At 44.5% G+C, this 10,845-nt stretch overlaps 1 protein-coding gene across 3 annotated transcripts; it reads right to left on the bottom strand.

Moving 5' to 3' along the window:
- Positions 1-1,517: 1,517 nt before the first annotated feature.
- On the bottom strand, positions 1,518-10,183 carry C1H8orf76 (chromosome 1 C8orf76 homolog). Of its 3 annotated transcripts, none has more exons than XM_064396089.1 (6): positions 10,030-10,183; positions 9,649-9,744; positions 7,248-7,391; positions 5,938-6,389; positions 2,908-3,040; positions 1,518-1,801 (listed from the first exon to the last, which is right to left on the bottom strand). In XM_064396089.1, the coding sequence occupies exons 1-6, from the start codon at positions 10,141-10,143 to the stop codon at positions 1,595-1,597; spliced, it is 1,146 nt and encodes a 381-aa protein (XP_064252159.1). In that variant the 5' UTR covers positions 10,144-10,183; the 3' UTR covers positions 1,518-1,594. The 3 variants fall into 3 exon arrangements, with proteins under 3 accessions (XP_064252159.1, XP_064252153.1, XP_064252167.1); XM_064396083.1 differs by having other exon boundaries at positions 5,938-6,455; XM_064396097.1 differs by lacking the exon at positions 10,030-10,183 and having other exon boundaries at positions 5,938-6,455; positions 9,557-9,649.
- Positions 10,184-10,845: the final 662 nt, after the last annotated feature.

A 10,845-nucleotide genomic window follows, 5' to 3' on the forward strand; every position in this document is an offset into this window, starting at 1 on the left:
AGTGAGTCCAGAAGAGGCCACAAAGATGTTCAGAGGGATGGAGCACCTCTCCTATGAGGAAAGGCTGAGACAAGTGGTGCTCTGCAGCCTGGAGAAGGCTCCGGGGAGATCTCACTGGGGCTTTCCAGTACTTAAAGGAGGATACAAGAAAGCTGGAGAGGGACTTTTTACAAAGAGGGACTTTTTTTTGTAGTCACAGGACAAGGGGGAATGGATTCAAACTTAAAGAGGGCAGATTTAGTTTAGATATTAGAAAGAAATTCTTTACTGTGAGAATGGTGAGACACTAGAAGAGGATGACCAGAGATGTCTAGTGGAAGGTGTTCCTGCCTGTGGCAGTGGGGATGGAACTAGATGATCTTTAATGTCCCTTCCAATCCAAACCATTCTATGAATCGTGATAGTTCCCTAATCAGTATCTTAAAGCTTTAAAGTTCATCCAAAAGTAGTAGATACAATTCACACATGGTGAATCATCATGCAATTGTGAATTATTTAAGGTTTTGGCACTCTTTAGTACTCCAGAAAGAAAACACAGGAACACATGAAGACAAGGGACAGCAAAGTATGTCTAAGAGACTTCTAGTTTTAAACTACATCCATTATAGAACACTTTTACAGAAAGCTACAGAAAAATTAAGTCTCACAGTTTAAGAGAAGCTGGAGGAAGAGCACACCATGTATGTCTGAAATGTAAACTACTTCCAGTGAAAGAAACTACAGGAGGATCTTTGCCCTCTTCTAGATGCCCAAAGCACACAGCACCAGTGCTTGAGAAAGCAAAGCAAAGTGTTGTCACTGACAACTGAAAGCACAACAGACGGAGCTGGATGAGGCAGAAACAACACTGCCAGTTTTCACAGCAGAGATCTTCCTTGCAGGCTTTTACAAAGGATATGATCTGACTAAACACTCTTCAGTACATATAAACAACCTTGTCAGTTCTTCTCCTTCTCGTCTAAGCACACTGAACACAAGACTATGGCTTGTTCGATGCCTGCAACAAACACTTGGCTTCAAAAGGAGAAAATCTCCTTGTTTTAAGTTAAATATTTATGACTTAAATTTCCTTCCTAAAATATATGGAATTATTGTTATTGACAATTTCTCAGCATAAATATATTTGAGAATTCTAGCTATCTATCTCCGAACAGGAAACCACTATAATGTTAATCAAGAAATATTAAAATAATTACTTAAGAAAATGGCTCATTCCATGGCTCTAAATGCAACAACATCAAATTTGATAATAAGAAACTTTCAAATTGGACATCAGAAAGGAAGCTTCCATCTCACCAGCATTGCAGGCCTCCAAAAAAATCACACACACTTCAAGCACAAATTGGTGAGGATTATGATGGAAAGCTACCTCTGAAAGCTGAAAGCTTGATTTTACACTGTGTTCCTTATAATTTTAAATACAAACAAGTCAGTGAGCAAAGAAAAGGATGCAAAGTTAAGAGTATAAATATAGAGATTTGTATCTACTCTTGAAAGAAGTACAATAAGAATTCTTAAAAAATGTAAAATGAACTTTATTGCATGTATCATGCCGTAATCATTTGGAGATACAAGAATAAATACAACAAAATGTCTATGTTACTGAAGGTGGGAGATAAATGTTTGAATAAAATTGTCCATCAAAGTGACATAAATCATCTTGGAGATTACCAAACCATTTTATTTCAAATTCCACGACTGAAGCAGTTACCAGTGATGACAGTGCTGAAGGGCCTATGCATTTTACCTCACCCTGAAACTCTTCTTTTAGTTTTTCTGGTATAAGATCCTGCCCCATAGCCTGCGAAAAGAGTAAGAAAGAAGAGAATCAAGAAAATAACTTGCAGAGAAAAACCCATCAAACATGGCATTAATAACAGATCTTTACAGGCAAAGCCCTTGTCACATGAACCACACACCATCCTGGAAAAGATTCCAAGCCATGCTGAAGTTGCTTGCCTTGGCATTCTGCATCCAGGGAGAGCTGAGACCAAAGCTCAGCACTGCACAACCCCTCCAGCTTCAGGCTGCGCTTGCACAGGGGGTTTCACTCTGAATAGCAGCAGGAATCTCAAGGCCAGCTCTGCATTCAGTGCTCACCTTGCACCATCGTCAACACTGAACTGCTCCTGGGGCATGTCCCAGCAAGGGAAGCAAGGAGAGAAGTTTCTTTTTCCAGCTTTTCCAAACCCTGAGGTAGCCTGTGTGCTACTGCCCTCTCATGGATGGCATCCCTCTGACTGCCTGCAGCCCAGCAGGGGCTTGGCTTAAAGCTGTAATGCTGACAGCAAAGTTAGAATCTAGCTGGCTTTATTTTGATCCTTACAATAAAAGTCAGAGGCTCTTTAAATAGCACAAAAAAAAAAGTTAAAAAGTTAAAATGTTAAATCTCTGTGAAGAGATTAAAGGCAATATTGCTCTCCTCTGTTATTTTTTTTTAAAACCAGTACATTAAACAAAACAAAGAAATGCAAAAGAAAGTCTCTGGCTTTTTCTGGAAATACTTAGTACTTTTTATGCAAGTGTTTAATACTGCTGTGGCCATCAAAGTAATCTGACTTCCACTTCAAACTAGTGATTCACTTTGGGGCATCTAAAATTCCTGAGATAAAATGTAAATCCCAGGAAATGCACAGTGCTGATGCATCTGCAAATATAAGTCCAGTGAGAAACTTCACAACACAGCACATTCCTGAAAGGAGACTCTCAGCAGATCAGAGATCCACCTGTGTGACACAGGCTCGGCAGGCATCTCTGTCAGCTCCAGGTACCACCCTGCCAGCAGCTGCCCCAGCCAATTCCCTGTGCTTCCTGCACACTTAATGAGCTCAGGGCAGTGTCATGCTTTGAGCACAACCAGTCCACACAGAGAACTGAGACCCTGCACACAAAGAAACATCCTCTTACTTTGGTCATCAACAGCAAGGAGTTTTCATCGAAACCAAGTAGAGCCACTTTGTCATCAATTTCTTTCTGACATTTTCTGTTATTCTCTAGCACAAAGGACAACTGTTGTGACTGGGTAAGCTGAAGTAAAAGCCTGGAAAGAGAAAGACAGTTAAAAACTGGCACAGCTGGAAAAAGAGCAAGTCAGCAGACCTAAAACCAAGCAAAATGATTAATATTTTAATTAACACTTTAATACTTTAAAACAGCTCTTCTTCCTGACTTTTGCCTACTGCAAAGAAGTCAATATATATGTATCAATCCACCATGGATATTGCATATCTGTGCTATAGAACTACTGAGAAGTCTTTTTGAAAAACAATGTGCCAATAGCTCTGGCTGCTCTATGCAAACATTTCTATCCCCATATATATCCTCACATTCAAAAGTGAGGCTGGGACCTGTGAGCCATCACATCCTCACTATGGCCTAACAAGACAGCAGCACGTTTGTGCCTATGGAACCTGGAAAGCTGCAGATGTGAGGGTTTGGACAAATATCAAATATCTCCCCACACAAGCCAATCCTGGATTATTTTGTAAAAGCATTCACCAGTTTTATGTTCCAGGCACTGCCCCAGAAGTCACAACCATGAACTGCTGAAGGTTGCACACTGCCCACAACAGGGGTTTATGTCACACAGGGCCCCACCACCAACTGCTCAGCCAGCAAGAACAGTGGCAGTTCCAGAGTCCTCCTCATACAAGGACTGAAAAACAGGTCAGCAGAGGAAATATCTAGGTATCTCTGCATTTGTCTCAAATCCACTGTCAGACAGATTAACAGTATTATGCTTATTTTACACTTCTAGGAACTTGGAGACATATTGTACCATCTCCTGTGAACTCACTGAAATTCACAATAATGGGCATCATTGCAGAGATAAGTATCAGTTTTAGAGAATTTATGAGGGTCTAGAAAAGGGCCACAAAGGTGATCAAGGGCCTGGGAAGCCTTCCATTTGGGAACAGGCTGAGAGAACTGGGTTTGTCCAGCCTTGAGAAAGGAAGGCTTAGGGAAGACCTCCTCACCATGTTTCAGTATTTAAAGGGCAGCTCCAAAAAAGATGGAGACTCCCTTTATACAGGGAACCACATGGAAAAGATGAAGGACAGCAGGTAAAATGTTAATTCTGGGGAAATTCCAACTGCACACAAGAGAAAAGTATTTTACAATGAGATCAGTCATTGGAACCATCTCCTCAAGAAAGTTGTGGATTTGCCAGTGTTGGACATTTTTAAGATTCAGCTGGACTGGGTGCTGGGCCATCTTGCCTAGATCATGTTTCTGCCAAGAAAGGATGACCCTTGAGGTCCCTTCCAACCTGGAATTCCATCATTCTACAATATCTAACCAAGGGACCATTAGAACTTAGCAGTGTTGTTGCTGAAAATGTGTTTAATTCAAGCTTTATGCAAAAAAGAAAAACAAGAAACTTTTTTTATCCCATTTACTGAAGTTAAGTGAAGCTGGTGTGCATAATAATAATAATGGTGTGCATTTTTAAGGAAAAGATTCAAGATCTGAGATGAAAATTTTCATTTGAACACTAAAAACATCAAAATTTACAAATGTGATTTTCTCAGTTAAAACTTCACTGAATTTACAGATGGTTTGTTGGCTCCAAGCAAAAATGGAAATTATTTTTAATTTATAAAGTATTTTTGTTTCAAAATTTGCATCAATGTAGTATTAAAAAAAGAAGTTTTAATGAAAATTAAACAAAAAAATACTCCAATTTTTTTTTCAAAACTATGAGAGTCAATTATTCACAATGCATCAACAGATAACCTTATTTCCTACAAAAATCCATGCTAACATCCCTTTTCCAGGTGCAATTTATCCTGCACATACATTTATACAACATACAGATCCCACTTAAAACCCAACAGATATGAAAGTATTAGACAACTTGCATAAGCCTTGGGCAGGGGAGAAGCTTATCCTGGACAAGTGTATCTGCAAATATAAACCACAGTAACACCCTGTGAAACTGTGCAGCCAGGCAAGGAAATGCCACCATTTATAACTGTCTCAGTTCTGAACCATACACACTGAAACAAGCAACACAAATTATTCATATAAATGTACCTTCAACATTCAGTATCAGTACTAAATCAATGAACTTCTTCCAAGCAGCAATTAAAGTCTTCATCTCTTAGTCTGGAGTACAGTTAAAAGCTAATATTTGGGCTTTTTTCATTTCTTAAATCTTGCTCCAGCAGGGCAGTTATAAAGTGTTCTCTGTAAACATTTCTGGACATTCATAAGATGCCTTTAAAAACATTCAAGGACTGATACATTACTGTGAGGCAAGAGGGGGAAAAACCATCCAAGATTAATTTAACAAAACCAGTTCCTAATTATCTCTTTGAAAGATTATGTTTTGGGGATTTTTGCTGTACGCAAGAGTTTTAGGAAGAGGGAAAAGAAAAGGAAAGAACATTTTAATGCAGCCCTGTCAATCAGTTGTCACGGAGTTCATTTGCCAGCCTCATCCATTATGCAGATTGGGGTATCATTATAAAATACATTTTCACTCAAGCATGAGGCTTCAAGCAAGTAAGACAGGTGGCACTCGCAGAAGGAAGACTGGCTGTGCCTTCCCTTTGGGCACTTCTGCTACTGCATCTTTAATACCAGACCAGGGAACAGCAATGGTCTAGCAGGAGCATTTGTTGAACAGACCCTTTTGTATATAATTACTTGAAAAGATTTATAAGCTCATTAAAAAACTCTTTACTTCTCAGCTGTGCATGACATTGGTTTACTCTTTCCACTCTGATTCAGACTCTTCACAGCCACTACACTAAGCAGATTTTGCTTTTAAGATCTGAAGCAACAGGAGGGTGCTTCTAAGTTAGGGTTGCCAGCTCTGAAACAAACACTTAAATTGAAAATGCAAACTGAAAACAAAAACTGGGAAAAATATGCTTTACATTGTTCTTGACTGAGAGAACTTAACATTATTCTAAGAATACATCGAGTTACCTTGCTCTAATAAACGAGGCACATGCTTTTATCCCAACTTTCTTTAACTTGTTCTGCTTCCAGGCCTTGGAGACTGCACATTTCTCCTTGTCTGTCCGTTCCAGTTCTCCTGAAGTGCAGAGGAATTCTTTCACTACTTGGCTGCTGGGACAAGTCACTGCATCCTCCCTCTTTGTTTCTGCAGCAAGGCTGAACCAAGGGCCTTCCTTCTGGCTCTCTGATCTATGATGCTGCAGATTAATCTCTCTGCCAGTTGATGTTTTGAAACTGCTATTACTTACACAAACCTCTTCAGACTGATTTAGGTTTGCTTCTGGAATGACCAGTGGAGACAAATTCTGTAGAAGGCTCATATAAGCTTCAGCAAGCAACTTCCAGAACGAGGGATTGAAAGGATGTAAGCAGATCAGTTGCTGCAGACACATCATCTTTTTTTCTACATTTTCCAGACCCTGGTAAATGGAAAACTGCAGGTTGAGAACCATCGTTAAGTGATCTGTGTTAGTGGCGCTGCTTCTCTAGAAACAAAAGATAAGAGATTAAAAACAGGAGTAGAACAGAATTATGCTTCAGAGCCTAAGAAAATGTCTCCCTAAATAATGACATACAAATATCACAAGGTAATTTTTAAACTGTACAAAATGGTGCTTTTAATTTAAAATGATACAGTGGGATACAGATCTTGCACAATCAAGCTGACAGCATTCCCTCTAGGTGCCTTGTCCCAGTCTGAGAGGCAAGAAGGTCCTAAATGCTGTCATTTGTTTATGTACCTTGAGAGTGTTCTACAGCTGCCTTTCTTTGCAGTATAAATACCTTTTATATAAAATAAAAATCATCAATAATATTCTAGCAGACTTCAGAGCCTCTGGACTTTTTCCTTTATGGGAAAAACTCAATTTGTGGTTAGATACTCTTCTTGGTGGCAGTTTGGCAGCAAGTATATGGAAATGAAAGGGACTTTTGGACTGTCACTTGTATAGTGGAAAGATTTAAGCACTCATTTATTCCCTTTTTTATAATTCCTATTACATTGCATTAATTCTGCCTGGCAGAGCATGATATTTAGTCCCTTCCAGGACTACCAGTTTCCCTGCACAGGGAGCTCATTGTGGTACAGGGTGTTCCAGTTTCTAAAGAGTGATTATATCTGCAGTGACAGTTACCCTCTGTTTACCAAATACTCTGAGCCCTGAACATCCTGAAGGATTATACACATGAAAATTATTTTTCCAGAAAATGGTCCGTGTAAAAGAACTAGTGGCAATGTTTTTATGTTCAAAGCCTAAAAGAAAGACTGCACTGTTTACCATTTTTTCTGCAATATCCAGAGCCTCCTTGTGCCTTCCCAGGCGAGATAAACACCGAGCCTGGCCCTCCTGGACATCACGCCTCATTGCAATGTTGCTGGCAGGTAAGAGCAGCAGGCAGTCTGAGTATTCACACAGGGCTTTCTAGGAGAGTGACAGGAAGAAAGGCCAACAAAACAGGGAGAGATTTGCATTTAAAAGCAAGCCTGCCAGCACATTTCCTTTAGGACTCCAGTCACAAAGGGAATTCAGAACCTGAAGTCCACATTTGCATTTCTCCAGACTCAGCTACCACCTGTGTGAGCAGGAGAGCAGCCCCAGCACCAGGCAGCCAAGCCTGGATGGTGATGAGCAGCCTCAGTCCTGACTGTGCTGAGGCCCAAGCAGGATTCCCCACACATGTGCCCACCTCTCTCCCACCACGCTTGATCCAGAAGGGATCATCTACTGACCTGGGTAATAAGTGACACAAGGCATCTTTCCCCCCAGCTCAGTGATCTGACAGCTCATCCTAAATCTGTGGGACCTTCTTTCAAAACCATGACAATCTCCATGGGAAGGTGTGAACCTGCAAGTACCTCACCTCAAATAATCAGTAAGTCAGAGAATACCACAAGGAAGGTGAATCTCCATTGTTCCTGTTGGCTGGTTTTAATGTACTTGAAATAAATATTAATTGGGCTAAGAAAAAGGCAAGAATGAGCAATACTTCTGCAGCTTAATGCTCAGGGCACTCACCAGGACTCCAATTAACATTTAAATACATTAAATTAAGTATTCAGTGAAGCTAAGTCTGGAATCTTGATTTCTCTCCCTTTGTGTCTTGATTCCTCTCCCTTTTCTTAGAGAGAAGACTAAAGAGCAGTGCTCATTCTCCCATCTCTCAAAATGAGTATTTAATTATTCCTTGCAAACTTTAATGGTTCTAACAGAAAGAGCTTCTAAACACCCTAAATACTTCCTAGCATTTTTCTTTCCTGATGCTGAGCTCACATTCATTCTTAAGCAAAAGAGGGAGCTCCCCCCTGCCCAGTGCATGCAGCAGCCACTGGAGAAAATGGATCACAGGGCTGAGGACAGCCCTGCTTGCCTTGTTATGTGACAAGGCAAGGGTTCAGGCATTATGAATCCCAAGCAGATTCTACAGTCATCTATATCCTAAAAACGGCACAGCTCAGATCACTGCTCTCCTTGACATCTCCTATCCTGAAGTAAAAAACTGATGATGAGAGAAGAGATTACTATCCCTATTTACATATTTCTAGCCCCCTTTCTGAGACCAATGCTTCCAAATCAGTAATCTGATGTGCAATCAAGCTCTGGTTCTTGTTCCAGCAGTGATCTAGGTTAGCAATAAAACTGACATTATTTCTAACATGAATCACTGCAAATGGAAAGAGTTGGGAAGCAATGGTCTGTTCTGTTTAGCAGCTAGTCTGACCACAGCCTGAGGCAGCTCTGCCATCAGCACCCTTTTATGAATCCCTTTAGGGCATCTCAGCTGAGACTAGAAAATATCTGTCAGGTATAGACAGTGCTGAAATAACATTAGGATCAGTGCCAGCCGAGGTACAAAAAGATCTACAAATCCAGTGGGTGAGGCCGAAGGAGCTGAGTCAGAAGTCAGCTGGAGGGCTTTGAAATCAGAGAGCCTGTAATGCAAACCACAGGCTGCAAGAAGAAACAACACCTGAAACAAGGCCAGGAGATGCTGATTTCAACAAGGAAACAAGGTAATCAAAGACCAGATCCTGCAACTAGCACTGCAGAAGGCAGGAGAGCATGGCTGGTGAGGAAAGCGGCTCAGGACGCACACGCAGAGAGGAGAGGTCTGGGAGCACTGCGGGCAGGGAGCCGGCACAAGGCATGCAGAGGCAGCTCCGCGACCCGCAGGAGCCTGAGGGCCACCGCAGCTTTCCTCTGACAGCGCTGCGAAAGGTGAGCCGCCGCCAGCGACCTGACAGCCTGCGAGGGGCACGGCATTATCGCCGGGCGCTGAGGCACCCACCCGCCTGACTCCGACCACAGCTTGCCCGGCCTCAGCCACCCTCAGCCACCCTCAGCCATCCTCAGCCACCCTCAGCCAGCCGCTCTGCCCGCGGCGGAGCTGCTGCCATGCGCCCGCCTGCCCGGGATCAGTTCCGGGGCAGCGCCGCGTTCCTGCCCGGCTCGCTGCAGGCTGACTCCCGGATGGGTCGTGCAGAACACGGATCTGCTCCGCGGCCCGGCCCTGCCCGTTCAGCACGAACCAGGAGCGGGATTAACCGCGGCACGGCCGCCAGACCCGCAGGCCGCGGTACTTGACGTACCTTCACCCTGGCGCTGCACATCGGGCACTGCGGCACCGCCCCACTCCGTGTCCCCACAGCCTCCCCGGCCCCTGCGAGCGTCCTGCAAATACCTCGAAGTCCCGCTGCCGGAACGCCCAGTCCGCCCGGAACTTGCTGCTCGTGATCCCTTCGGCTCCTTCCCCCGCGTCAGCCGCGCTGAGGAACCACTGCGGGCACACAGAGCACACACAGACCATGACGGGCCGTGCTGTGGAACCACTGCGGGCACACAGAGCACACACAGACCATGACGGGCCACGGAACCACTGCGGGCACACAGAGCACACACACAGACCATGACGGGCCGCGCTGTGGAACCACTGCGGGCACACAGAGCACACACAGAGCCGTCACGGGCCACGGAACCGCTCCGGGCTCACAGAGCACACACAGAGCACACACACACACACAGAGCAGTCACGGCCCGCCCTCCCGCCGCCCCGACTCCTCACGCGGGGCTCGCAGTGCCTGGCGCCGCTCGCAGCTCCGTCCCCGCCGCCCTGCCGCCGCTCCCGGCTCGGCGCGAACAGGGAATCCTCGAACTCCGCGCCCAGCGCCGGCTCCATCGCCGCCGCCGCCGGCCCCGCTCCGCGCAGGGGGAGGAGCTCGCTCACCGCTCAGCGAAGGGAAGGAAGTGCTTCCAGTAAGGAGCTGGGCTAGAGTCCCGCGCCTTGGTAAATTAACTGCGTGGTTGTGGAGATGCTCTGTTAGCATCTCGTCATGGTGGCCGTGCATAGGGTGAGTGGGAATGTGTTTTGGTAGCTTTCCCATTTAGTTTCACTTCTGTCTCGAAGCAGAAGATGTGAACCTGCTCTAGGTGACCCTGCCTTGGCAGGGGGTTGGACTAGATGACCTCCAGAGGTCTCTTCCAACCTTAAAAATTCTGTGATTCCGTGAAATTTCAGGCTTTCCACGACAGGCTTTCCCAGAAGACCCTACACTGTGCTATGGAAATCGGGGACACAGCAAGGCGAACACCGATCCCAGACCTCCTTCAGGATGCCGAGACCCAGGCACCGGCTGTTCACTGAGAGCTCTTCATGCCCCGGCTGCCTGCCCTGCCTCTGGTGCTGCTGTGCACAGTGCGCTGTGTTTTAGGGGTGCTGCCGTGCTGTGTTGTTTCCTCTCTCCAGTCCATCCATCCAGGAAGGTCCATTTTGTCCCATCTAATCACCACTCAGGTTTGGAGAAGGTGAGCTGAAAAGTACTTCCTTAGCCTGCAAAATGTGCCAATGAATTTGTCTATACCAAAACACCTTTTGAGGCCA

The sequence above is a fragment of the Passer domesticus genome, chromosome 1 (assembly GCF_036417665.1).
Source record: "Passer domesticus isolate bPasDom1 chromosome 1, bPasDom1.hap1, whole genome shotgun sequence".
Classification (NCBI taxonomy): Eukaryota; Metazoa; Chordata; class Aves; order Passeriformes; family Passeridae; genus Passer; species Passer domesticus.

Excerpts from the sequence above, each read along its gene's own strand:
- C1H8orf76 (XM_064396083.1), bottom strand. The coding sequence starts at position 10,143 with ATGGAGCCGGCGCTGGGCGCGGAGTTCGAGGATTCCCTGTTCGCGCCG. Across the intron at positions 7,392-9,648 it reads TCCGGCAGCGGGACTTCGAG|AAAGCCCTGTGTGAATACTC; the intron begins GTATTTGCAGGA and ends TCACTCTCCTAG. Across the intron at positions 6,456-7,247 it reads TGGATATTGCAGAAAAAATG|AGAAGCAGCGCCACTAACAC; the intron begins GTAAACAGTGCA and ends TTTTGTTTCTAG.